General features: G+C 41.7%; 3 protein-coding genes across 5 annotated transcripts in view; all 3 read left to right on the top strand.

Annotated features, from left to right (window-relative positions):
- LOC120793379 (RNA-binding Raly-like protein) overlaps positions 1 to 1,998 on the top strand; it is a 55,761-nt gene extending 53,763 nt beyond the window's left edge. For both annotated transcript variants that reach the window (XM_040133391.1, XM_040133390.1), the window contains exon 8: positions 283 to 1,998. The gene's annotated coding sequence lies outside the window, so the exon portion shown is untranslated. The remainder of the gene's footprint in view (positions 1 to 282) is intronic.
- A 1,972-nt stretch (positions 1,999 to 3,970) lies between these two features.
- urahb (urate (5-hydroxyiso-) hydrolase b) lies at positions 3,971 to 8,937 on the top strand. 2 transcript variants are annotated; one of them, XM_040133311.1, is made up of 4 exons: positions 3,971 to 4,035; positions 5,262 to 5,404; positions 6,375 to 6,510; positions 8,512 to 8,937. In XM_040133311.1, exons 2-4 carry the CDS (start codon positions 5,268 to 5,270, stop codon positions 8,599 to 8,601), a joined length of 363 nt encoding a protein of 120 aa, XP_039989245.1. In that variant the 5' UTR covers positions 3,971 to 4,035; positions 5,262 to 5,267; the 3' UTR covers positions 8,602 to 8,937. The 2 variants fall into 2 exon arrangements, with proteins under 2 accessions (XP_039989245.1, XP_039989246.1); XM_040133312.1 differs by having other exon boundaries at positions 3,974 to 4,035; positions 5,265 to 5,404.
- Positions 8,938 to 11,152: 2,215 nt separating this feature from the next.
- LOC120793203 (AFG3-like protein 1) lies at positions 11,153 to 27,596 on the top strand. Its single transcript, XM_040133035.1, has 16 exons — positions 11,153 to 11,284; positions 13,845 to 13,929; positions 15,311 to 15,411; positions 16,704 to 16,853; positions 17,140 to 17,211; positions 17,724 to 17,848; positions 18,095 to 18,365; positions 19,485 to 19,622; positions 19,887 to 20,040; positions 20,134 to 20,241; positions 21,010 to 21,135; positions 21,544 to 21,654; positions 21,887 to 22,002; positions 23,273 to 23,473; positions 23,579 to 23,773; positions 23,922 to 27,596. Exons 1-16 carry the CDS (start codon positions 11,153 to 11,155, stop codon positions 24,147 to 24,149), a joined length of 2,313 nt encoding a protein of 770 aa, XP_039988969.1. The 3' UTR covers positions 24,150 to 27,596.
- The last annotated feature ends 138 nt before the right edge of the window (positions 27,597 to 27,734 follow it).

Here is a 27,734-nt window from a genome sequence, read left to right as displayed (position 1 = left end):
CTTTAAATGCGTGTCTAGTGGTCTTTGCTCTCAGTTAAAATTACAAAAAGCTCATTTTAGAAGAACATTACACACCAACACATATAATGTGATGATACAGGTATTTTCTGTTGTTGAAAATGTATTTAATATCAAATCTAAAAGGACCAGTTTGTAATGATGAATTCTCTGGACTCTCTGAGATGATCTACCTGGTGGGTTTTCATTTTTCGCAGTCTCTGTTTGTGTCCTGGAGACCTATAGATGTCTTGTTTCAGACTTCTCTTTCTGTTCGCTTTCCAGAAACGGAAGCTTGAATCGATGAACAGCTGGGATGGAAGATGCTTCAAGGAGGCGTTAGCAACATGAACTGCATTGCACTGACCCTCCTCCACACCTGAATCTGTCACTATCTGTCCACCACTGTCTTCTTAGTTCTGGTTTCCACAGTGACAACAAAATCCCACGTGTACCTGGTCTGATGCTCCATGCTAAAATATTGACACGCGGGACAATATAGCCAAACTTATTTGTTTCTATAAAGCACCATACTGACAGTACTGCATTATTTTAGATGATTTCCTACTTTTCAGGCAGCCATTGAATTCAACAACAGTAATTTCAGGACACTGTCAAAATGAACTTGCAGGAACTTGAAGCTTTCAGCAGAAAGATAATTCATGACAGCAAAGCAATTCTTTTTATTTTATTTTGTTCTCTCTTTTGCGTTGCGGTCAAGGATGGTCCAACATATCGCCAGATTCATGAGCTATATTTGGCAGATTTTTTTAGTTGTCACACAAAAACCATCAGTCCCTGACCGTGAAGTCTCCTTCAGTCAACGGGCCAAAACTATGATTATTTCTGTATTATGTAAAATACTATATTATATACAGTACATAAAGCATCCTGTATTACTGTGTATACTATGTTCAATACTGTGTATCTATGCAGTATGCTACTCTAGACCAAAACGGAAAAAACAAGATTTTCTTTACTAAAAAAGATTCCTATTGGCCCCATTTATCACCCTAACCAATTGCTTCCCATGCAGGACTCCATATTGATCTTTGTTAATAAAGTCAGTGTGGCAGCAGCTGGCAGCTCCTTATCACACAGTTTATTTTCATCAGGCCTGTTATCATTATGTGTAACCAGCTGTGTACAGGACTGCATTATAGTTCTGTGCACAGTCGTATGACTCCGGGTGAATTTTACTGTCTAATTCACTCAAGAAATCAATTAAATATATAGACTCTGACATTTTCCCGAAATGAGCATTAACTCTGAAATAAAAATTACATGTAGTGGAAATAGGAAGATGACATTTTTCCACCTTGAAGCGATTATATGATAACCTGAGTGAATGTGACATTTTCACCAGTGGGTCCCTTGAATTATACCTGGCAGTTCAATTCATCAGCTAATACTGTTGGATTCAGGTAGCTGACTAATTTATCAAGTAAAACTGTTGACTTTGGCTAGTCGATGTTTAGCAGCTAAATCAGTTGGGTTGGAGTTAGCTTAGCTAAATTTTTACAGATGAAACACTTTAGCTTGGGTTAGCCGCTAAAGCAGTTTGGTTTGGTTACCTATGGTTTAGTTCAGCAGCTACAACAATTTGCTTTAAGTTAGCCAATAGTTCAGAACCTAAAACAGATGGCTTTGAATCAGTAAACAGTTGAGCAGATACAGTGGTTTGGATCAGTTAGGTGATGGATCTGTTTAATGGCCCAAACAGTGTGATTCAGGCTAGTTAATGGATCCGTTTGGTACATAAAACAGTTTGGTTCAAGTTAGCTAACAGATCAGTTTGGCAGATAAAATAATGCGGTTTAGTTCAGGTTAGCAGCTGAGAGAATTTGGTGTAGGTTACTTATTGTAAAGTCTGGTTCAGGAGTAACAGTTGGTTCAGCTAACAGATAAAACAGTTTGGCAGATGACAACAGTTGGTTCAGATTAGCTAAAAGTTAAGTTGCTAAAACTGTTTTCCACACGTAAGCTAACGGAACAGTTAGCCTCAGGTTAGCAACCAAAACAGCTTGGTCAGCGAGTCCTGGCTGAATCAACAAACTTTATTCCTAGAAAAAAACAAAAACTTCAGCTTCAGTCGTCATCAGCTGGAGACTGTACTGACGCTAATAGAGTTGGAGTACCAAGAGGGCCATTTTCCCAGGTAAAGCCTTGTCCTGGGTTAGCACTGCAAATGTTTGTTGCATGTGTTGTTTGTTTTTCTCACTTTTTTTGCTTAGTGCCTGTAAAATAATGCACCCTTGGCTACAGAAACCCCTCCTACCTTAATGCCACCATCAGTGCAAAATGTACACGGATGCGCATTCCTGCTCCCTAGAGGATGAACCAAAGTCATTCGGATACCCCCCACACACAAACACAGTGACCTTTCCTTTACCACCACCCTTAGGGCAAAACCTCACTTTTTTTTTTGGCTCTCACTCTCTTATTTGTTTCATCCAATGCGGCTGTAGTAAAGATTGCAGCATCCGGGGACCGATAGCAGGACTTCAGACTGTTGGTTGCCACTTTCATCTACACAAAAAAATTAAAAGTACTTTTACCATATAACGTTTGGCAGCCGGTATGTTCTTCCATCCCACTGTGAAATGACGATGAAGCTTCTGTGCTACACTGCACGGTATTTTATGTAAGCCAGTGTAAATACACATTAAGTGTGTACTATTTAGTGTTTTTACACCATTACCATAACCAAATCGGTTCAATGTTACACTACTTACTATTGTTTGTTTGTTTTTAATGTTGTGTGTCCTCCATCATTTTCTTTTCACCAGATTTTGGGTGGCTGGTTTTAATGGCGAGCACAGCCACCAAACTGTTGCCAAGCCAAACACATAAAGAGTTTAAGACCTTTTCCTCTAGCATCTTTACCCAGCTGGACAATATGGACAACTGTGACCGACTGTAAATATGTTCAGAGCATTCATGTAAAACTTTTGTCGGTTTGGAAAAAATGACACTTGAAAATATTCATGTGTACAGTAGTGGCTCTTTATACTTAAACATTATTTCAAACTTTAAAAAAAACCCAAGATATTCTAAAACGTTTTAATAAGAAAAGTCTGTAACTGAAGGTACAGAATCATTTTGGAAATAAGACAACACTTCATTTGGCTTCAGTGTAGTTTCTGCTGTTGATGCTTTTGTGTTTGTTCTCAGTGCTGAATGTAACGTATTTTAATGTGAGTGTAGTAAAGGTATTTTTCAAAAAATATAAGTGTGTTGGGGCTTTGTGTGTGCAATAATAATAATATGATTTTTGTGATTTAATGATCGTGGTATTATGGTTTAATTCAGTACTAAAAGTTGCTTCTTGGACAGCGACAGTTCTTCCTCCCCCTCTTCTGTATGGGGTTGGTCTTGTTGATTGAAACACAGAGGATCAGTCAGCATAAACTGAAACCCTAAATTACTACAATTCAGAATTTTGACAGAGCTGCAACCCGAAAAGCAGAGAGACGTGATTTTTCTGTTGCAGTTCATGTTGGCTGGTGTGTGCTTCCACATAACTTTTGCATATAAATTAACAAACGAGATTAACCTCAGAAATGTGAGACTGGGGCATTTTCAGACAACCTGCGCATAGGTGAAAAGTCTCATGATCGACACAAGTGTTGAATGTATGAGAAAATAAAGTATCAGGGGTTTCCAAACACACATTATGCATAACAATCATGCAACAATAAGAAATTAGATGACGGGACTATAAATGAAGAACAAGTTTCCATTCAGGCTGTATATATTATAACCCAGCCAGTGTTTTAATTAAATCAGCAGAGCCTTATCATGTACCAACAATCACAATCAAACAGTGAATCACATGCTGTTGACTGAAGGAAAGCTGCACTCTCAGCCGGTTTTAATGATTCATTAGTCGGGACGACCTTTGACACCAGATCTGTTTGCGGCGCAGGCCGGGTAGGTGTTTCTGAGCAGTGGGCATGTGCAGGGATGAGACAACTGGTTGGAGGAGTTTGGGAAGTGAACGAATCCCCTTCGGCAGAGAGGAGCCTTCGCACGGAGGTAAGGCTTCTCTTCCAACAAACTACACTGAAACTGAGCGAGACGCGAGGTTTCCCGGTTTCACATCAGTGCACTTTAACTTGATTCATATTCACCGGTATTCTGCATTTGTCTCCAGGAGAGGATTGAAAACATTTCACACAAGCGTTTTATCCATGTTTCGTTCAAGCAGGATCAATATTTAAGCTTCTATCTGATTTCTTTTTTTTTTTCATTCCCATGTTCTGTACATGTTCATGTTGTTGTTGCTCGTCACAGTTTTCCAGTGCAGGGACCGGCTCAGAGCCGGTAAATCTTTGGGCTGGGAACCATCTTTAGGTTAGTGATGACATTTAGAAAAATGTTACGGGAGATTTCCTAAGACTGATATGTGTGTATTTGAATACATTTTTGATAGAAAAGCGGCTCTTCTTGAGAACAGAACACACCAAAAGCGCCAGGCTTGCATTCACGTGACAGCCCGACGGATATCATGAGAGTTTTGGGTGGGGGGCAGGGAGAGTCAAGGGTCAAATGTGGCTGAAAGTCCTTGGACTCGTCGGTTTAACTGAGAAGCACAGAGCTGTAACCTGCTGGTCAGCCACTGATTTTCTTGAAAGTCTTGAAATAGATCAAATAGATCCCTGCGACATGGTTCAGATAAGTGTGACAAAATCACCTACACTCATTTCAGTCTAATTTGAATTTTTTGATCATTTTGTCCGCTGCTTTTTCGTTCTTCTTATCTGCAGGACCTATTCCTTACCAGGAATTTATCAAGAAAGTGGTTTTGTTGAGTAGTTTAGTTTAAATGAGACATTAACAGTAAAGCTGCCATGTTTGAAAACCGGAAGGAAAGATCGATGACAGCCCTGCAAATGGTGCGAGGAGAGAACGATCAATCACCACAAGCAACGGATGAAATGTTGTCGCTCTCAAGCAGCTGAACACATTGAGCTGTTTTTTTTTTCCAGGTGCAGGTCACCATGGATCTTGTTGCCGTACTTTGCTTGACATTAGGGGACAGTAAAGGTCATTAATCAGTAAATGATGCTTTGAATTCGTGAAGATGTCGTGATTGTGATGGCACACGTCTCTGCGACGCACGTCTGGCAAACATAGACTGATACCGAGGAGAGTTTCCTCGTGGTCTTTGTTCCATCCTGTGGTTCTGTGCAGCCCGCTGTGACTCTGACTGAGCCAGAAAGCGACACACAGGTGAGACTGACCTGTCCGCACCTCTCCAGCAGATCATGGCAGCAGCAGCCGAGTCCAGCCCTCTGACCACTCACGTGCTGAACACCGGAGACGGCGTCCCGGCGGCCAAGGTGGCTCTCAGCCTGCACCGACTCGACTCTAAGCTGATCATCTGGAGCATGCTGAGTGTCGGGTAGGGTTCGAACCTGCGGATTTAACCTCTCATCAAATTTGTTTTCTTAGCTAAGAATATTCCTGGCTGTATTTTCCACTGGGGACATTTGTCAGGTTCATTTTCTCCCTTAAGTCTCTCTGAACTGTCCTGCCACCATGGTCCAGAGTAGATAAAGTGCTTTAGAATTTCAGGCTACATAAAGGCTGTCCTGCCTCGTTGGTGAAGGCTGGTGGGGCTGCTTTCGGTTCGTTTGTTTGTTTTTTAATGAAAGACAAAGTTGTCAGTATCCCTTTTCAATCCCACAGTGGTGTCTGCGGCCCAAAAGGAATACCTGCAGACATTACGCAGGGATGAAAGGGAACTGGCAACTTGGTTTTCCGGTTATGAAAAAAAAAAAAGTTTGTTTACAGTTAATATTCTCATGAAAAGACGCCAGAATTGAACATCAGCCAAAGATAAAACAGTAAAGTACGGAGGTCTTTGTATTACAGACACAAGCAAAACATTTTTAGGAAATACCAGGCATCTATAATATATGAACTTTTGAGAATATTGTGAAAAATGATTGTTAAAACCTAAAATGCATTTTTAGAGGGAAGGTTTGGGGGTTTCTCCCATTCACTTCAGTGCGGCTTAAGTTGTGTCTGAGCAGCGTGTAGCAGCCACTACAGGAACTGAAACAGCATTCAGCCAGTTAAGCTTCCAAATGACAGCATGTGACCGATGGATGTAATGCGGTTATAAGGTCCACAGGTCAGGGGGCTGACCCTGACACCCAGCCAGCCGCGACAAAACCCGAGGAGAAGGGGCTGAATCACTGTACCGTCGTGTGTTCTTTGTCAGAGGAGACCACGATTCAAAAAAACTGAGGGGGAGCAGGGAGGAGCTTTCCTTCGTCAGTGAGGGAGAGGAGGAGGTTGTGGAGACTGAAGCTGACGGTTTAGAACAGTCTGAGTCCTCTGAGTTCAGCGGTTTGATGATTTTTCAGGACGACAAATGAAGACGGCCGCTGCCCAGGACTCATCAGCCGAGAAGCTTTCACCACCGGCATGTACAAGCTGCGCTTTGAGACCGGTTCGTACTGGGAGGCTCTGGGTCAGACCTCCTTCTACCCCTACGTAGAGGTGAGCTTCAGTCTTCAGGATGCTGCTCTGATCTGTGTCAGGATATCGGCTCCATATACAGTCTGTTATTTTTAAATCATCAAAACTAAAATCACTGACCATCCTTCAGATTATCAACTGAAAACAGTTCAGTCCTGGCAGTTCAGTGTAAGCGCTGCAAGTTAATCTGTCAGTCTTCACAAATACGCAACTTTAATGCTCCCGCTGGAAATGATTCTACAGTCAGCTGACAATGGTTAGATGGCAGATGCAGACACCAGATCCACTCCTGGATTCAGGGTTTTCTATGGTTGCTTTTAAATATATGGAAGAATAGATGTATAGATCAGAAGGTGGTTTATTATTAGTTATAATAATTATTTTGTTGAATTATATTACTATAAACGAACCCTATGAAAAAAGAATTTCTTCTTACTGAAGATGTTCATCTTTACAAACAGTTTCCCTTTTTAAAAAAAAGACCCTGTCATTTCCATAAACAGCTGGACGCCGTAGTTTTAAACAAATGTCAGCAGCCTTATTCTGCTGCTGCACGATTATGGACAGTTATTGTCATGTATATTGTCTTGGTGTTCTGTACACGTTATAAAGCATTTCATTAATTCATGTCTAATCGGACAATGAAGACAGGAATTAAAAAAAGATTTTATAAATTAACGAATTAATCCATAAGATTTAAGACTGAATTAATCGGTATTTAAATGGGCAATAAAAACAATTATTAAAAGAATTTGCCAGTTAACAGTGGTTGAATGTAATTCTTCCACGACTGCTAATGACCATATGAACCCACATCACAGCTTCATCAGCACAACAGCTGCTTATGAAAAGAGTTTCGATGTGACCACTGATCGACACAAGGTGTCGCCAAATCTGACGAAGCAGACGCTAGTGAGTTGAATTTAAATGAAAAAACTTTGGCTGCGAGCTGTTTGGACAACAGCTATTTGCATCCCCGTATCCAAATACCAGAGAGGCTGCAGATGGGATGGGTCTCTCATACACACACACAGAGTCAACCACCGTGTGCGCGCTTGACTATGGGGACACATTCGTTTCACTGCGGGAGATAAAGATCGCACTCATTGCTGCGTCCCACGTGGGAAAATAGGCAACAAGATGACAGTCTGTCATTTGTGTTCATAAAGGTCTCCTGCAGAAGCTGCCTCACATTTAAAGCCACCCATCACCAGAGCAGGTCTCCAAGTACCCCTCAGGTGGACACTGGACCTGGGAAGACAGCTGACTCTTACTTTTCACCTTTTTCTAAATGGGACCAAGTACAGAGGATTTTAAGACTTGTTTCATCCCACTGGCTGATTTTAATTGGTTAAAACTGGTTAGTTGATTAGTTTGAAATTAACTGGCAAAGATTCTGCTGATTGAATGATCGTTTTAGTCATTTTTAAAGCAAATATGTAAAATATTTAGTGTTTCAAGCTCCACAAATCTGAGGATTTGATGCCTGTCTTAGTCACACATGACGGTAACTGAATATCTATGGACGAGACATCTGAGGACGTCACCTGGCTCTCTGGCAAATTACAATGGGGATTATTTTTCACTGACATTTTATAAACAAAACAATTGATCATAAAACAATTTGTAGACCGGTCGATAATGAAAATAGTCGTTAGCTGCAGCTCTACCTTAAATCTCTTCAGAGATGTGATTGCGCTTTTGTTTGTCTGGCTGTTTGTTTTTCATTCTCTCTGCCGCAGGTCTTTCCTGTAAAAGAGATGACCTGGTTTAATGAATGTTACATATTTTATCACATCACCACGATAAATAATAACACTGATTTATTGCCAGGCAAACGGTGACGCCATGGAAAGCTGAGAGTCTGTGATAATAATAATTAGGTTTGAACTTTGTGGTATATCAGCAGGTTTGTGTTTGTTTGGGCATATTTCCATTCAGGGAATGAAAAAACGGTGTCCTGTGATTCAGCGTGGCTTCTCCAGCGTCAGCACCGTTCTGTGTGTTTGTGTGTGTCTCCAGGTCGTGTTCACCATCACCGACCCGGAGCAGAGGGTCCACCTCCCTCTGCTTATGAGTCGCTTCTCCTACAGCACCTACAGAGGAAGCTGAGGGCTCTTTTTTTTTCTCTCCTCCAGTTTGTCTTGGAAAAACTCAGAAGGAGCCGAGAGACGTGTACAACAGCAGACAGTATAAGGTCAGCAGCGTATAACGTCAACAAAATCACAGTTATACAAAGAAACAACCAAATAAAGTAGAGCCAGGGGGTAGGCCACATAGGTTTCGCCAAGAAGGTTCGCATTTAAATGAAAACATCAACAGACATTCATATAATGTACATTTTGACAGCTTTCCTGTTCGTACCGTAGGAAACACCAGAGATTCAGTTTTTAATTTCATTAACCAGAGCAGCAGAAAAGGTAAAAAAGATATAAAATTTGGCCAAAAGTATGTAGTAGTAGTAGTAGTAAGACTGATCAGGTGCAAGTTTTCTTTATCATCTCTGCTGCGGTCAAGGGAACCAAACAAGGCATTTTCCAGTTCCAGAGAGAAAGCAGGATAAGGTCCGGAAATAACAACGGCGGATAGATTCTTCCAACGGTTCCAAAGCTCAGAGGACGACCGACACTACACCCAGCGACGGAGAGCGACGGGTTTCTGTTGTGATCTTTCACGGCCTGGACTTATCCTGGACTTAGTTATTCGTCTCTCGCTTATTGTGGGTTTCAGATATATATGTGTGTATATATATATATATATATATATATATATATATATATATATACACATGCATTTATTTACATTTTTCTTTTTCTGTTGTTCTATTTCAATTAATCTAATTATATAATTGATTACAGTTCATGTGAAATCGAGGCATTGTGTTTTTAAATGTATTGTTAATAGTTTTTATTACCAAAAGGGAGAAAAAGGTCTTTGGGTAAATAGCACAAACATTTAAGTCACTTTTTTCAATTTGAAATGCCAAACATGTTCTGGTTACAGCCTCTTGATATTGAGGATTTGCTGCTTTTCTTCGTCTCATATGATAGTTAATTAGAAATCTCTGTGTTTTTGACTGTTGATTAGACAAAACGAGCAATTTGAAGATGTCACAAGAGGCTTTGGGAAATTGTGATGGATGTTTTTCAACATTTTCTGAGGTTAAATAGACCAAATGATTTATCGACAATAACAGTAACTGTTCATTAAATGCTAGACAAAAATTTTAATCATAGTCTTAAAGCAAAGATAATTCAGTTACATGATTTCCTCTTTTTACTTTTTTATCCTGTATTTTCATCTTACTAATGCTGTGTTTACTTTTATTTCGTGTGTGTGTATACTTTTATTGGCAGTTTCATTATTTCGCCAGGCACCCAGGAACCAACCGGTACACTAGAGCTGAAAGAATCTGTTGACAGTAAAATGAATTGACATCAACTTTGATAACTGATGAATCATTTAAGCCTTTGTATGGAAAAATGCAAAAAAAAAAAAAAAAAAAAGCAGAATAAATAAATAAAATCTCTTGTTCCATCCTCTGTAACGTGAATATTCCCCGTTTTCTATTATAGTAAACTCAACATCATCGGCTTTTTGAGTGTTGGTGAGACAAACAATGAGAATATGTTAACATGGGCTTCAGGGGAAAATGATGGACATTTCTCACTATTTCCTGACATTTTATACAGCGAACAACCAATCGATTAATCACGAAAATAACTGTCGTATGTATTGATAATGAAAAGAACTGTTGGATGCAGCCTCACAGGTCCCCTGTGATGGACCAGCACGACCTTGGCTGATGTTTTCTTTCTGTTAATTGCTTGATACACAGAAATATTGGAAGTGATTTTATAAAAACACAACTTTAAAACAAAGGGGAAAAACTAAACTAAAACAACTAAGGTCCTAGAACTAGAATTTCACACGGGGCCTCAAGATGGAGGATGGAGAGCCCCTTATCGATGATACTGTATTTCTGTGGGGCAAGTTTCTAACAAAGTTGTGATTAATCGAATGCCCTGGAGTAAACCTGGGGACTGCGGGGCCCCTGAGGTTTCCCCGGGCCCTGGGCTGTAGCCTGCTGTCCTCGGTGGGTAATCCACTCCTGAAACTACGTGTTTTTTTTTTTTTACGTGTAAGATAATGAACTTGAGGTGGAAAAACACACCGTCACGGTTACCACACACGTTTACCACGGTGTTACATGAAGCTGAGGCGAGCCTATGACGTGACACTGGAGAATGCGTCTCAGCCAATCAGAGAGAAGGTGTGCTGTGAGGACCCAGTGCTGCCCCATTTCTTACCTGAGTGTAAAGTAATCTTAAAACTGATTAAATAGTAAATATCAGCAATATATCTCGGTTATGTTGTGAAGTAGAGCTTTTGTGACCTACAGTAATTTTATAATTAGTATAATTAGTTAATTAGTATTTAGTCTAACAATAATTTCAGGCAGGTATTTGCAGAGACAGTCTCTCGGGCCTTTACATCATCCTCCCGTTGACATTTCACACGGTTGCTCTTATTCAATAACATTTGTAATAGCAACACGATGAGGTTCGCTAGAGGAAATTAAAAAAACAAACAAAAACAAAACAACACAACAAAAAAAAGGTTGTGTTTTTAACTGAAAGGCTGGACAGGCAGCAGAGGGAGGATGTCTCAGGTGCTGAGGCTTCTCTCGGCGGTCGCTCTGCCTCTCTGGAAAGCTGGGGGAGCTCGGGCTCGGTTCTCCGCGGTGACGGCAGGGCGGCTCTTTACAGCCGGATACCGGAGCTTCGCTGCCACGGTAAGTGAAGGTGGAGATTTCTTGAGTAATTGTTGTTTTAAAAAAAATGTACGATCCGCGAGGGACTTAATGATCAAAATTGCTTCCTCGCGTGGGCTGGAAGTTAGATTTAACCTAAAATTTGATTGTGTAGAAGATCAGATATCTAGCTAACCCGACTGCGTTCCAAATCTCATTACAAAACCATTCAGTTCAGAGGTCTTTTGTTTAACACCAGTCTAACATATTGTACAAATATCTATTAAGACTTCATCTTTCTTATATAGTATCTAGTTTTTAATTCGGTATAAGACCAATACAACAAAATGCATCTTTTACGAGAAGAATTTGACTTTGTCTTTGTGAAAACATTGCTCGCCATTAGCTAACGTAAATGTAAGGACAACGTGAGGTGATGTAAGCCTAGCTCTTTCTTTAAAAGCGACTTTTAGTTGAAGTATCGATATCAGCTGTTTGTACTGCTACTAATACCAACATCTCACTTCGGATATGATACCGAAAGGGTATATAATACACCAGTGTTTGACAGGATTAGCTAGGGCTAGCTAATGCCGTAGTCGGTCATTAGAAGAGCCACTAATAGCTTCAAGATAAGCACAGATATTTTGTCACTTTCCTGGATGATTTATAGTCTTGTATTTGTTCAAGATGCAGTTTTACAAAATACAGTATCACGTAAGGGTCAGGTTATTGAGAGCCGACAGTTTCTAGGTTTTAAGGGCAACTTTTCCTCACATATCCAGCCTGATTCCGTTGTAGAGCTGCGGCGATTATTGGATTAATCAATAAATCAAGCAATAATAAAAAAAAAAAAAGGCAACAATATGGCAAACGCGTGTTAGTTTTAGTCATTTTTTTAATTTTTATTTTTTTAAAAATGAGTAAAAAAACACTGGTTTCAGATTCTCAAATAAAAACCAGCAAATATTTGGCCTACTTTACACTGGTCTCTGCCATTTATGATAGTAAACTGAACCTTTTTGGATTTGGATTCCTGGTCAAATAAAACGAGCTATTGAAATACCTTGGGCTTTGGAGAAGTTTAACAGTCCTTTCTACTCTGTTTTTCTGACACTTGATAGACAATAAATAGATGTCAGACTAATCAATATTGCATCCCCATTCCATCCTGTTGTCTCTTTAGTCCGTCTTAGATACATGTATCGTGGCCAGATGCCCATTTGTGCATTTACAAGGTCATTGATCCAGACCACACTCGTGGCAAAAACATCACATGAGGCGGTGCCAGTCTAAGTGATCCGCAGTGACTGTTCCATGATGAAATTAACCCTATTGTTGAACTGAAGCCAGTATGTGGCTTCAAGAGAAGGACAGATCGGTGGGTATTTTCCAGAGTAACAGCCTTTTTAGTATGAAATTCCCTCTTTGTGTTAGTATCCCTCTACTGCAGCTCAGAGCACAAAAGGGGTATTTCGTTCCAAAATGACTAATTCTGGAAGATACCCACTTGGTTTGTCTTACTCTGATTTCAGCCTTAAATTAGCTTCAGTTGAACCTAAGAATGAGTTACCGCACAGAACCGGGACTGCGGGTGTTTCTTCATGAATTGCTCTGAAATCACTTTTTCGTGACCAGTATGGACAGGGGGAATGATTGCAGCAACCAATCACTCTTTCAATGTACTTATGGGCATGTGAGTATTATGTAAATGTGGAGTTACAAAAATGTGACCTTATCCTTCAAGTTGAATATTGCTATTATTTTGCTATTGTTTGTCACAACCTGGGAAATCACATGTTTTAATAGGTTTTCAAAATAACTGTTGAAAACTGTGTAATTATTATTATGCATTTTTGAAAAGCCTAAAAATCATTGGGATGAATATACATTTTTACCATGAGATTTATGGATACTTTAGTAATTATTGCAATATGCACTACATGGTTCAAAGTATGTGGACATCCATACAGCATGTGGTATTAGAACATTGTTATTCCAAAACCATGGGCATTAATGTGCTGCTATAACGGTCCCCACTCTTCTGGGAAGAGCTTCCACCAGATTTTGGAATGTTGTGGTTGGTGTTCCAGTTCGACCCAGTGGTGTTGGATGGGGTTGATGTCAGCACTCTCTGCAGGCCAGTCAAGTTCTCTCACACCAAACTGGGAACTCTGATTCTTTATGGACCTGGCTTCGTGCACGGGGACATTGTCATGTTGAAACAGGAGAGAGACCGACACGAACTGGTGACACAAAGTTGGAAAAACACTATTGTTTTAAAAAATCAGTGCATGTTGGAGCATTAGGATTTCCCAACAGACCCAGACCAAAAGTATACAAAAGAACAGGGACAGGAACAGGGTTGCCCACTTACTTTTGACTGTAGAGTGAATCAATATCAAGATCGTCCTGAGATCATTTTGACCTTGTTCGCTGCATCTTAATTATTCCACTGCTCACAGAGTTTAATGCAATTCAGAAGATAAGGTGTGATAAATAAGTGTGACCTTCAGAGTCTAGTTGTTTACCAGTCAGAGGTCGTGGTCGTAAAGCCATATACTATTAGGCGTACTAACAATGGCTCTGGGGTCTTTTCCAGAACGTCTGTCGGACTCCAACCAACTTCCTGTCCTGTCGCAGATTCCGGTCAGCTCAGCGACGACTCTACTCCACTGAACCCAAAGGTGAGAGCTGCTGTGTATCCGAAGCAAAAAAGGTGGAGAGTGTGCACATCCGACCCCGCCCTGAAATGTCTTAAAAAGTATTATTTGTGATTATGAAATGTCTAGAAAATCACATTGACCCACAGGATTTTATGACACATATTTAAATATATCGTCAGTTTTTATTTGGTCCTTATTTTCTCATTTTATTTGGCCTACGTTACGTTTTACTCAGTTCTCCTCACAATGCCTCCTCCCCTCACACTTTTCCCCTAAGCGAAAGACAGGCCCGGTGGTCCTCAAGGAAGAAGCCTTGTTATCTTGGTTTGGTATTTACAAAGTTCTGTTGTGCCAATTAAGGATTTCAAGCAAGTTATTATGAAAAGCTACAAAAACGTGTTAAGGTTTTGTTTCTGAAGTGTGAGGGAGTTTGTTTCAAGTAATTCGAAACAGTGGAACACATTACACAATTTGATTACTATATCTTAATAATTGTATTTGTTTTTTGTTTTTTTTCATCTGGTTGTTATATGGAGATATCCTGTGGGCCAGTATTGGAAAAATATCCATGTTGATGTTGTGATTGATGTAAAACATACTGTCCAGCCCTAATGTGCATTCATTTGTCCTGGGAAAGAGTTTTACATTTTCTTTGTTGAGGTCTTAAAAAGTAAGTATCTGTGAGGAGTGTGTAGATACCCTGCACACTGGCAACATGTACAGACAAACGATGACAGCTCCACCTACAGTTATGAGATCACATTTGCTATGTAGAGTAAAAGACGTTATGTCCTACGGAAAGAACTGTAGCCCATAAAGGACGCAATTACGTCAAACGTGTTTTAAGCCGCTCTATGGTCTGACAGCGGTTTCACATGATCCCAGTAATTCAATAGACAATTCGAATGTGAATTGAGCTTTTTAGTCTGTTCAATGGGAATTCTCAATGTTTTTACCTGCATCTACAACCGTTCAGGATATTTTTTCAATCAGGTCAGCAGGTTCATTCAGTCGTATTTACTTCCAGACAGCAGCAGAAACAACTGGAGGAATAATAAAAATAAAACATGAGGAATAAACCACTTCAAATACTGCGACATTTAATATGGTAAATAAGTCAGTCGAGAGATGTGAGCAAAGATGTGAGATGCTGACATTTTCTGTGTGTCCCGAGGCTGTTGGGTGTGACACACTGTTGATTCTTAATAGATGTTCTGGCTGCAGGTTTAGGGCCTCTATATTGTGGAGCAGCGGAATCAGTTCAGAAAATAACATCCTCATAAATTATTATTTCACTGAAAGCAGAGCTGGGATTAAAAACTGATACTGGAATGGAAACCAGAGAGGAAATGCTGGTTGGTTTGAAGGATGTGTAATAAAAGTGGTAATCTGTGAGTTTCAGATGGAGGAGGAGGTGGAGGAGGAGGAGGAGGAGGAAGATCAGGAGGGGGGAAGAGAGGAGGAGGAGGCGCAGGAAAAGACTGGTGGAGCCGACTGCAGAAGGTTCGTGACACTTTTAAAAAGAAGAGTGACAGTCATACATCACATTTAAGTCTCTAAAGTATTCAGTAGGAATTACAATGCAAACACACACATTTTAACATACGAATTCTTATAAGATGTTTACAGGCTTGTTTGGTCAACTAAAATGAAAAATACTTAACGGTAACTTCTGGTAGCTAAGTACATTTATTTTGAGAGTAAAACCACATAGTGTCTCAGTAGACTAGACAAAAAAGGAACAAAGACGATTACAGAATGAGAAGATACTAACAATGTAAAATTAAAATTAAAAAAATATTAATACATACAAATGAAGTCTTACTTAACTTTGCTCTTAAAGAGTTGAAATAATTGGTTCATTAAAACAGTAGAATGTAGGTTGATGTTGAGTCTTTCTAGAAACTTCTCTTCCTCTACTTTTCGAAAGTTGCTGTTTTCACTTTTCGTGATCTAAATGATTTAAAGCTGATGATACACGGGCAGTTCCTTAGGGCAAGTCTAAGGGGCAAAACCTTCGGAAATTCTGTCAGTAATGGTTTGAAATTCAGCTAAACTTGATCAAAAAGAAACGGTTTTCCCAGTTGGCTGCTTGTTTCACATTCAGCCAACTGGGGAGAAAAAAGAGAGCTGGTCAGGTGAAATGTGAAAACAGCACCGGATGCTTTTTATAATGCGAGTTAGCGGCTGGAAGCTGGTGGAATTGTTATCAGAGCTGCAACGACTAGTCAATTAGTCAATCAACAGAAATATTATTCAGCAACTATTTTTAATCATTGATTAGTTCTTAAAGTTCGTTTTTGCCATATGACGGTTCTGGGTTCTTAAATGGCAGAACTGGCTGCTACTTTTCCTTATTGTACGTTACAGTAAAGTGAACATTTTGGGTTTTGGACTGTTAGTTGGGCAAAACAAGATGTTACATGTCACCTTGGACTCTAGGAAATTTTTGACTGATGTGTGAAGGCAATTTTTTTACTGTTTTCTGATGTTTTACCGACCAAACAATTAAATGGTGAATTGAAAAAAAGAATTGGCAAATTAGTCGATAATGGAAATAGTTGAATATTTACCCTGAATATTGTTAGTGCTCATAATGCACTCAGTGAACGCATTATGAATCAACGTGGACAAAATGATTTATTTTTTATTTTATTTTTACAATATGTGAGTGGAAAGCAAGAGGACTCATATTATTACCAGCTGTTTAGCAGATGTGCTGTGTGTCATCATCACCTCAGTGTCTTATAACCCGCTCCTAACACATCTACACCTGTCTCTCTGCTGGTCGTCAGGGTGACGTCCCCTGGGACGAGAAGGATTTCCGTTACATGGCAGTCACCGTGGCCGGAGTCAGTTCTGCTCTGCTCTACTTCTACTTCAGAGACAGTGGCAGAGAGATCAGCTGGAAGGACTTCGTCCACCGGTACCTGGGCAGAGGCGTGGTGAGGAGCACTCTGGGATATTGATACCGGGATGTACCGAATTAGCCTCTCCACGCCTGGCATGATTTAGAGTCCAGATCAATTCTGAACATCCATAGAAAAGAAATAAAATGAACATCCTGTGGCCTGTAGACTGAAAGCACTCGGAGTCCTGCTGCTAACGGTCCCGTATCTACTAAAAATGTTCAGCTGGAGATCTGAATTCTCAGAAAGAGGTCCATAGTTTTTAAGTTTAAAACTGTAAGACTGTAAAATTGAAAATGTATTTTTATTTTTCGGCGTCCAGGTAGACCGGTTGGAGGTCATCAACAAACAGTACGTCAGAGTCATCCTGGTGCCGGGAGCCGACGCCGACGCGGTGAGAGGAAGCAAGCTGCATGTTGAACTGAAATCTGACACTGAAGCAGAAATTTGAATGTCTCTAAAAAAACTGAAACCTTTACTTAATTTTTATCCAGCCAAAAAACTGGAAATGAGATGTAGTATTTGTGAATGTCTGCTGCATCTTGGCCAATGGGAAATTATATGGGACCCACAAAACATGGGGGGGGGTACTACAGGGTCAACAAATGTTCGTTGTGCCATACTAGATCCTTCTGTTTACTCTTCATGTATTTGACTTGTCCGTTAAATGAAATGTAACGTTCTGCATCTTTCTTTGTATCAAAATTGGAATTTACTTCGGTCTGTAAATAATAACACAAAAAGGAAATTATTCTATACAAATGAAAGCAATACAACAGGGCATAAAGATTTTCTACGGACCGAAAAGGTGTTGATGATGCTACATCCTACTGCGCGTATTTTAAAAAGTTTTTTTACAATAAGCAAAATGTGGCGTGAAAAAGTAATGGAGAGTCGTATTTGCAGAGCTACGTTTGGTTCAACATCGGCAGCGTGGACACGTTTGAGAGGAACCTGGAGACGGCACACATGGAGCTGGGCCTGGAGCCGTCCCACCGAGCCACTGTCGTCTACAGCACCGAGAGTGACGGGTGAGTTTAACACACAAACACGTCGCCCTTGCTCGTCAGTGTACTGCATTGGCCTGAATATAGGAAACTCCTGCAGGTTAAACTGGAATTAAAAAAACCCCTTTTAGTTCCGACTGACTCTGACTCCCTGTAAACACCGTCACACTGGTTCTTGTAAACATGTAATTGTCTTGTACTCCAATATTAGACGTCCCCCCACTTTTTCAAACTTCTCCAAATGACAACCTTTCCTCTCTGTCCTCGCAGCTCTTTCCTGATGAGCATGCTCCCCACCCTGCTGCTGATTGGTTTCCTGCTCTTCACCCTGCGGCGAGGACCAATGGGAGGAGGCGCGGCCGGCGGGAGGGGCGGGCCCTTCAGCATGAGCGAGTCGACGGCCAAAATGATGAAGGACAACATCGAGGTGAAGTTTAAGGACGTGGCCGGCTGCGAGGAGGCCAAACTGGAGATCCTGGAGTTTGTCAACTTCCTGAAGAACCCCCAGCAGTACCAGGACCTTGGAGCCAAGATCCCCAAGGTACAAAACGCATACGGAGGGCTCCAGGGCACTGCGGCAGGGTCCCGACAGAGGCAGGGATTCTAATAAATATTCACCTTAAAGCAGCTGTAGATGAGTTCCGGAGGAAAACTGAGAAAAATTCACACAATAGAGAATGAGACTCAGAAGAACAAGGTTCTGGCATGTTGTCCGCTTCATCTTTGTCCACCAAATGTCCACGAAGTTATCTTTCGGTTTTGAAAGAAACCGTATCCCATTTAAAATAATTCCTTGCAGCTTTTATCAAGTTAAAGTGTTTGTCCTTAAAATTCAAGAGTCCAAAGAATTATTAAAATGTCTTGTAGTGAGCAGAGGTTTTAAATGTATTTTCTTGGTCTGATCTGAATTCTGCTCGTTTATAGATTCCACGCGTCTCTTTCCTGTGCCTTGATGCTAATTTCCTACCCCTAAAATTGCCCCTCCTCGAACTCCAGTACCACACAATAGTTTGGCAAAAAAATAAAGTTGACAAAATGTAGACTGTGAAGGCAGTGGTGGAAGACGTACTCAAAGCTTTTACTTCAATAAAGAAGTTACAAGTACTGTTTGCCTTGAGTAAAAGTACAAGAGTATTAGCATCAAAATATAAATACCAAAAGTAAAGTAATCATGATGCACAATGGGCCATTTCAGAATCATATTGTAATAACTGATGCATTCATGTACGTATCTCTTTAAAGTTGCAGCTGGTACAGATGGGGCTAATTTGAACTACTTTATTTACTGCTGGTGGCCCAATCTGTAATAACACACTGATTTATTTAGGTCATTTTATATTAGTAATGTGACTCTGGAAAAGTAACTGGTGACTAAAACTTGAACATACATGTAGTTAAGTAAAAAGTATAATTTTTGCCATCAAAATGTAGTGGAGCAAAGTCCAGTCAGTGTCCAGTTAGTACTTAGTTACTTTTCACCACTATGTGGGGGTAAGTTAGACTGAATAATCTGTTTAATTCTAATTAAGTTCAAGCATTAAACAATGCAGTAGTATTTTGTTTGTTGGGTGACTAACGTAGTTCCCAGGTTGTACATCGGTTGGTACAGTTCACTGTCCAGAGGACTGAAATGACTGTCTCGTTGCTTGTGGTGTCCCAGGGCGCTGTGCTGTCCGGTCCTCCTGGGACGGGCAAGACTCTGCTGGCCAAAGCCACAGCCGGAGAGGCCAACGTCCCCTTCATCACCGTCAACGGCTCCGAGTTCCTGGAGATGTTTGTGGGCGTCGGTCCGGCCAGGGTGAGTGACGGAAACCGGATCAGATGTGTGGTGGACCAGAGGACTGTGGGTGACATTTAGTCAGACGTGTCTGACTCACTGCCCCTGGGTCTCACAAAAACCTCCCTGGTTTAGGGGTTTGAGATATAAAATGAAGCAAGACTCTTCTTCAGTTTCTTCAAAAACTGGTTTCAGGGGATAATTGAAAAGGAATTTGACAGCACCACTCTGGGAATCAGACGTTGTATTGAAACCGAAAGGTTGACCGAGTTCTCTTTACTTAAGGTGAGGGACATGTTCGCCATGGCGAGGAAGAACGCCCCCTGCATCCTCTTCATCGATGAGATCGACGCTGTGGGGAGGAAGCGAGGAGGAGGGAACTTTGGCGGTCAGAGTGAACAGGAGAACACCCTGAACCAGCTGCTGGTGGAGATGGACGGTAGGCTGGAGAGTAACAGGAGTCCTGACTCCTCGGGTTTAAACTCAGAGGTCTGATGTGATGTTTGCGGTGTCTGATCTCCCGTATGTGCAGGTTTTAACACAGCTACTAACGTGGTGGTCCTGGCTGGAACCAACCGACCTGACATCCTGGATCCTGCCCTGATGAGACCGGGACGCTTCGACAGACAGATCTACATAGGTGGGGTCCGACACAGAGACTACAAATATTGACCTCACGCGGCTTGCGTTTTTTCCACTTGTCTATTTCTGGTTTTGTCTCTTAACTCCTGGTCGCTTTCGCCAGCTACAGTAAACACAAGTCAAAGGTCTGCGTCCTGCGCGGTTCCCACAGCCTGCTGCACATTTGTCAAAGTTGGGATCACGCGTCCACATTTTTGATCAGGTCATAAAACCTGACTACTTCACATCCACCACAGATTTCAAAAAAATTATTTGTTCTTGAAGCCCATTTTAATAAAAATGATTGAAAGTACAAATGCTCACCTATATAAGCTATATTTTATTAATAATATGCTGTTAAATCATGAGTTTGTTACACAATACTAAGACCATGTCATGGAAAACTGGACTCATCAGATTTATTGAAGCTGTATGAGATCATGGTATCGTGTAAGTTTTATACCGTTTTACACAGCACGTGCCACCATTATAAAAGTAACATGACCAGAGACCCCAGAGCTTTTAGTGTTTGTCAGACTACTGCAGAAGAAAGTGTCCCGCTGTCCTCCAGCTCTGTCAGCGCGTCACGCTGCCCGTTATGTTATAAAACTGCTCAGATATGAGATCAAATGCAGGCGAAGGCGATCACAGGCGGCAGATGTCAACGTACACAACGCGACGCATTCTTACCTCCGATGAAGTTAAAAGACAAAACGTAACAATGAAAGTTGCTAGAAGACGGAGGCTTTTCTTTTCTGCTGTACGAACGCCTCCCTTCTGTTCTCAGGTCCTCCGGACATCAAGGGGAGGGCGTCCATCTTTAAGGTCCACCTTCGACCAATCAAACTGGACCCCAACCTGGACAAAGACGGTCTGGCCAGGAAGATGGCTGCAGCTACACCTGGATTCACTGGTCTGCACCAGCTGCATTATTCACCACAATTGAATGCTTCCGTCACATCTTAAAGTTAACACTGTCGTCACTCAGCTCATCGGCTTAGAAACACTTTCATCCGATTTTATTAAAAAGACAAAAAAAAGTGAATCATAATCTGTAAATTGCAGACACTTAAACAGATTAACACAAACAAGACCGAATGAAGTTAAAAGAATGTAAAATAACATAAGGTAACTTTTTTTTAGTTCATTAAATAAAAGCCCAGTAATTTTAAGATTAAATTGTAATATAAATGGTAAATTTGTGTGTTCGGTTTAAGGAAAATTATCAGATGTCTTGGTGATGACAAAATGGCACCTTCTTCTAGCGACTTCTGTTGAAAATGTACGTTGATTGACGTATTTCTCCCCGTGAACGACTCAGGAGCCGACATTGCTAATGTCTGCAACGAGGCGGCTCTGATCGCTGCCAGGTACCTGGACCCATCCGTCAACGCCAAACACTTCGAACAGGCCATCGACCGGGTGATCGGAGGTCAGCGTCACGTTGAGATAAATCTGATCCAGTTACTTTCATCTCTTTGCATAATTCATTTTCTTATTTTCATGCTTTTTTATGTTGGACAGTATCAACCAGCAGACGACGACATTCCTGTGCTAACATCGATAGTTATTATTTGGTTATTTTATTAGTGCTGTTAAATTTCAGTCACTTTTCTCTGAGTCTCAGTCCTGGGCTGTGTGTGTCTCCGTCTGTCTGTCTTCAGGTCTGGAGAAGAAGACTCAGGTCCTGCAGCCCACAGAGAAGAAGACTGTGGCGTATCACGAGGCCGGTCACGCCATCGTGGGCTGGTTCCTGCAGCACGCCGACCCACTGCTGAAGGTAGAACTCACCAATACTAATACACACACCCAGCTAAAACTGATACAGTCTAATCCAACAGTCCTGCTATAAATCCTCCTTCATGAAGGTTATACTGTTCAGTTTGTGTTGAAATTGTGTTAAAGAGTTGTTGATTCAACCGCATGATCCCTTTGGAGGATGTAGTTTGTGCTGCTGTTGAACTGCATTACATTATACTAACGGGTGTTTCTATCATTTTGTCTGTGCTAAGTGTACCTAGTAAACTGGCAACTGGGTGTATTCCCCCCGTGTGTTCATAATTCAGCACTTTTGTGCATCTTGTGACAAAATGTGACAGTTTGAAACTCGGCATGAGTCAATGTGAAAATTTCCATCGTGCAATTATCAGATTTAATGGTCTCTATTAGCTAGTATTTAATAATAATAAAGAATGAATTCATGTAGATAAAAACACTCAAAATGCAGTGTTGCCGTATGCTCATAATGTGTAAATAGTAAATGGCTTCAGTCAGATAAATGTGCGATTTACGTAAAACTGAACAGGAAAGTTGTAAAATGGTTAAAATAAAAAAAACAAATTAGCAGCGTAGCCGTTCTGTCGCTGCCTTGTTTAAATCAAGATAGAGCTGAAACAATTAGTGTCAATCAACAGAAAATTAACTGGCAACTAATTTCTTTATCAAGTTATAGCTTTAGTTTTTTGTTTTTTAAGCAAAACTGACAAAGATTTGCTGATTCCAGCCTTTCTGTCAGGATTTACTGCTTCTCTCTGTCAAACCTGATGGTAAACTCCGTATCGTGGCAGTTTCGGACTGTTGGGCGGCCAAAACGGGCACATTTGAAGAAAATTTGACATTTTTATGGACAAAAAATTAGTCTATTTATCGAGGAAACAATCAGCTGAATCGATAATGAAGATAATCATCAATAGCCCTAAACCAACCGGGATACAACCTTATTGATCAGTGTCACGTCAGTAAATTGGAGCAAAACCTTGATAACAGTAGGACAGATGACAATGACAAAATGCCAAGTTTATGAGAGTAGTTCTGACCATTAATGAAAGAGTAATAAATCATGGGGATTAAATGTATCGGATGTGGTAAAAGAAAGAAATGAAACGGAAACTGCTCACGCCTCCGCCAGGATTGAAAGGGTCAGTACTGTTGCCGTGTTACCACTGCTACTACTGCTACTCGCTCTGCCGCTGCCTCCGTCACATCTCCAGCCGTTACCGGTGCTGTAAAGAACCAAAACGTCCCGTTAAGCTCGCTCTGTTCGTGTCCAGGTGTCGATCATCCCGCGGGGAAAGGGTCTGGGCTACGCTCAGTACCTGCCCAGAGAGCAGTACCTGTACAGCCGAGAGCAGCTGTTCGACAGGATGTGTATGATGCTGGGAGGCCGCGTGGCCGAGCAGGTCTTCTTCAGCCGGATCACCACTGGAGCTCAGGACGACCTGAAGAAGGTCACACAGTCGGCCTACGCTCAGGTACCCGACACGCACCTGCGGGGTCTACTGGCTCCGTTTGGTTCTCAATTTGGCGGAACGCGGTTTTTCCTGCCGTGACGCCGGCTTCTCCTCCCTGCTCCCCAGGTGGTGCAGTTCGGGATGAGCGATAAGGTGGGGCAGGTGTCGTTCGATCTGCCCCGGCAGGGCGAGATGGTGCTGGAGAAACCGTACAGCGAGGCGACGGCCGAGCTGATCGACGCGGAGGTCAGAGGGCTGGTGGAGCGAGCGTACGAGCGCACCCTGGAGCTCATCAAGGACAAGAAGGACCTGGTGGAGATGGTGAGACTCTGAATGACAACGCACAAATACTCACACGCAAACCGGAGCTTTACCTAAACCTCAACAGTTTTTTCCAGATACGTGAAACTGAGGACGGGAGGAGATTTTGTTGGCAAAACCACAGTGCTCAATCCCGATTTTGTTTCAGGTGGGGAAGCGTCTCCTGGAGAAGGAGGTCCTGGACAAGGCCGACATGTTGGAACTGCTGGGCCCCCGGCCTTTCGAGGAGAAGTCCACATACGAGGAGTTTGTGGAGGGGACGGGGAGCTTCGAGGAGGACACGAGCTTGCCGGAGGGCCTCCGAGACTGGAACCAGGAGAGAGGAGGGGAGGCCGAGGAGACGAGCCCGGCTCAGGACAAGCAGCAGGCCGCGTAGCGCCGGACGCCTCAGATAAGACAAACCAACGCTTCGCATCCCCGCTGCAAAAAAACTCAACTCAATGCTGACTCAGTTTTACAGAGCCTGGGAGGTGTTGGAGGGGGATTATTCGATGAATCACTCCCACAAATTAGTAATTCATGCCCTCAATTTATTTTGGTTCCTTCGGGTTAATAATTCAGACTCTCAAGCTGTTAACTTCATTCCCTGAAATTACCGGCAGCAAGTCCACAGCTTCATTCCATTTGTCCCCTCAACACTCCTTTGGTGTGTTAGGTTTGATTTAAGTTTTGGGCTGAGATCATGTCGATATATTTCAATTTTTTTCTGTTTGAAACTCTTTGAAAAGAGTTGCTCCCTTTTTGAAGGGGGCAAAAAAAGTAATTTAAGTTTCTAAATAACAAATCTGAGATTAGAAATCTTCCTCCTGAGAAGCACCAGGCTCCGTACAACCTCAGGGTAAATGTATAATTTACTTTTATTTATCCAGAGGAGCTTCGCTGAGGCCGCGTTCAGTTTTTCTGTTTGGACAGGAATTTGCTCCAAAACGCCTTAACACTCACCAAGCAGGAGACCAACAAAGAGCAGATTTGAATATTCCCGAACTGAATGTAAATAATGCGCATTTACACCGTGTGAACAGACTGACTTATCTTTTTATTTATTTCGTGAGACGGGAGCTCTGCTCTCTGAGTGACGTCTGCCTTCCTGGTAACGAGGAAGAAGCAGCTCAAGGTGAACACAAGCTGATACAAGACCTTTGCTGCAGCCAAATACAAACCCTCTTTTCAGGTTTTTATATAATTTTAGCATTGATATGAAGGTTTTTTTTTGTTTCCTGCAGATGTTTTTACAGCATTTTAAAGTTAGTGCAGAAGTTTTCCTGCATTACCTCGTAACACTGGCGTGTCTCAGCCGGTTCAGTGTTCATGTCAGCGATGGTCAGTTTGGATTTGTTTTATACAAAATCACCTTGGTGCTGTAAATGTCTGCATAGCCTCTGTGTGATACTGACTCGACAGGACTAGTGACTAAGGGGTAACATTTAATATTTCTTTTCTCTGGAGGATTTGTGCTGGAAAACCTGCTGATTTTAAAGGAAAAAAATCCCCCTAAAACACTGAAACAAAAAAAAAAAAAGACATTTCTAACATCTTCAGGCCAAATTCACGCAGTTCATCCTCAACACTCATCCCTCCATGCAGCAGAGTAAAAGGCAGTTCATTTTATTTTTTTTTATCAACAGTTCTAAAGACAGTACAACCAATTAAACTTATCTTCTCAGCCCGATATCAGTTCTGCCTCCTCGCCAACTCTGTTATCCTGCAGAAAAGATTATGAAGACAGAAGAGACGCACTGTTGTATCTGGTAACCAATCCCTTTTATTACAGCGGAGTTCCTCTTCTAAAAGTCAAAAAAAAAATTGGAGATAAAAACGTGTCCAGATGTGTGAAAATAATTTATCGCGTCTTTAATCCCTGGATCAAGAAGAAAAATGTTTTTGTAAAGCCATTCTGCTCGGAAACCGAAATGATGTGGTCACAGGAGGCAAAAGTAACAACAGCAAAAACAACATTTTCAGGACATTTAGACATTAAAATGTCATTTTTAACAGTTACAGACTTTGTAAGACCCTCAATTTATCTTCTTTAGACTCTCTGGGACTTGCAGAGACATACGTAATGAAATCCCAAATGCCGTACACTTCCATACCATTGCTGTGAACGCAGCAAGCAACCTATTGAAAGGCATTCTGGGAAGTGTAGTAGAAATCACATAAGTTGACTGATTACCACTGTATCTCCAGGGGGATTTTTTTTCTTTTTAATGTCATATCCTATTGTCATCACTGCAGCTGTCCAGCAGGCGGCGACCTCACCGCTCGTCTGCAGGAGGGTGCGACTGATGCACGAACGTACTGACGTTGAAAAGTGGCTAAAGCTCGATGAAGTTCGGTCTGGTCTTTAGTGTCAGCGGAGTGTTTGGACGCAGCTTTCGCTGTTTTCACTACTAAATCAGAAAACGCAGTGGAAAAACAAATATTCTGCCTCAGCGGTACATAAACTGCCTGTTTCAGATGTTATATACATGTTTTACCTGTAACCCTCTGCTGCGTTGGCCGGCTTTCAGTAACGTGCTGTGGTAAGTGATCACAGCTCAAAGTCAGGGATCTCAACTGAGCTGAACCGAGGAATCATTTTTATATCAAAACTGGAAAAATCGGAGTTTTAATCATCACTTCAGTGTCAGCCATCGGTGTGTTGAAGGCAAATTCTGGTGTTTTTCAAACTGGGTCACATTCTTCTGAATGTGCACCTGCCACCTCTGCAGTAGAGATTCAGCGTGACTCAGGCAAAACAGGCCAAACGATAAGTATTAAAAACATTTTGTTTTTCTTACTGTAGATGAACGGGGAGATGCTCGTTAGCTGTTGAGTTAGTCCGTTTCTGTGAATACGTTCAGTCAGAATCAGAGAAGGACTCGGGTAAAACCGGAGTTCACTACAAAAGCTTTCGCCGGCTCGATCGACTCCGTTTTACTGGATTTGTTTCCCGACTCCCTGCAACAGAGGGAGCCAGTGGAAAAGTTTTCATGATCCAGTCAGAACGGCCGCGATTATGAGACGAGAAAAAAAATACCAGAATTTCCCTTTAACAGACTGTCAAAATCAAGCTGAGAGTGACCGACCCACTGAAAATCTTGCTTTTTGCTGACCTCCGGTGGTTTTTAACGTCTCAGCTGGCGGCAGCGATGCACAGGTGTAGTCCGGTTCGCCGCGACATCGCCGCTGGGCGTGGTTTATAAGAGAGCACATTTCTGACCTCAACCGACGACACCCGTCACTGATGTTACTGTTGTTGTTCAGCCTTAATCAAGGAACGTAATCGAGCTGTTTAAGGGCGACGCACTGGTGCTAAACCTCAGAAGTTCTGGGTTTTGGGGGGAGGGGGGCCTGGCGATGTCACTGTGTAGGTACGACTTTCTCTGTTTCCCTTGATGGACGCCAAAAAGTAAACGCGCCTGTCCTGGCGTCCGAAGTGCAGTCTGTCTCTGTGTGTTGTATTAAAGTGTTCCCACTGAAGACGCTGCTAAGTTCTCTTTCTGTGAATCTGATCCGCTGGCAGAACTTTTCAGCCGCTTGGCGCTCGGAATGAAGGACGACGGAAACGACATCCGTGCTGGTAGTAACCAGGTCGACAGACGTCTCCGGCTGAATTTCGGACATCTGGGTTACAAACCGTATTACTGACGTTTCCACAGCGACTATACTGCCTGTCAGGTGCAGTGAGGACCTGCTTCACAATGAAGTTTCTTTCATTATTCATCTATAGAGTTTTTCACGTGCAAAAGATTTTCTTTTTTTGTTCTGCATTTTGTGTTGATGTCTGTTTCTCACATGTACCAAAAGAAACGTTGCTATTAAACCTAGAAAAAAAAACGGCTCCTCGGTGTTAACCCAGACGCTTTGTCTTTGACCTGTCAATCGCCACATCAAAGCTTCTTGGCCAAGTTCCTGATTATTTCCTAAATATCTTTCCATTTTGAAGAAGGAAGATTGGGTAACGCGTATTTCTCCTGCT

This window comes from Xiphias gladius, chromosome 8 (genome assembly GCF_016859285.1).
Source record: "Xiphias gladius isolate SHS-SW01 ecotype Sanya breed wild chromosome 8, ASM1685928v1, whole genome shotgun sequence".
NCBI classification, from domain to species: domain Eukaryota; kingdom Metazoa; phylum Chordata; class Actinopteri; order Istiophoriformes; family Xiphiidae; genus Xiphias; species Xiphias gladius.
This window is presented reverse-complemented; position numbering and strand designations above follow the sequence as displayed.

Coding starts and splice junctions, on each gene's coding strand:
- urahb (XM_040133311.1), top strand. CDS start 5,268: ATGGCAGCAGCAGCCGAGTCCAGCCCTCTGACCACTCACGTGCTGAAC. Junction 5,405..6,374: donor TGGAGCATGCTGAGTGTCGG/GTAGGGTTCGAA, acceptor ATGATTTTTCAG/GACGACAAATGAAGACGGCC. Junction 6,511..8,511: donor CCTTCTACCCCTACGTAGAG/GTGAGCTTCAGT, acceptor GTGTGTCTCCAG/GTCGTGTTCACCATCACCGA.
- LOC120793203 (XM_040133035.1), top strand. CDS start 11,153: ATGTCTCAGGTGCTGAGGCTTCTCTCGGCGGTCGCTCTGCCTCTCTGG. Junction 13,930..15,310: donor CTACTCCACTGAACCCAAAG/GTGAGAGCTGCT, acceptor TGTGAGTTTCAG/ATGGAGGAGGAGGTGGAGGA. Junction 15,412..16,703: donor GGTGGAGCCGACTGCAGAAG/GTTCGTGACACT, acceptor GCTGGTCGTCAG/GGTGACGTCCCCTGGGACGA.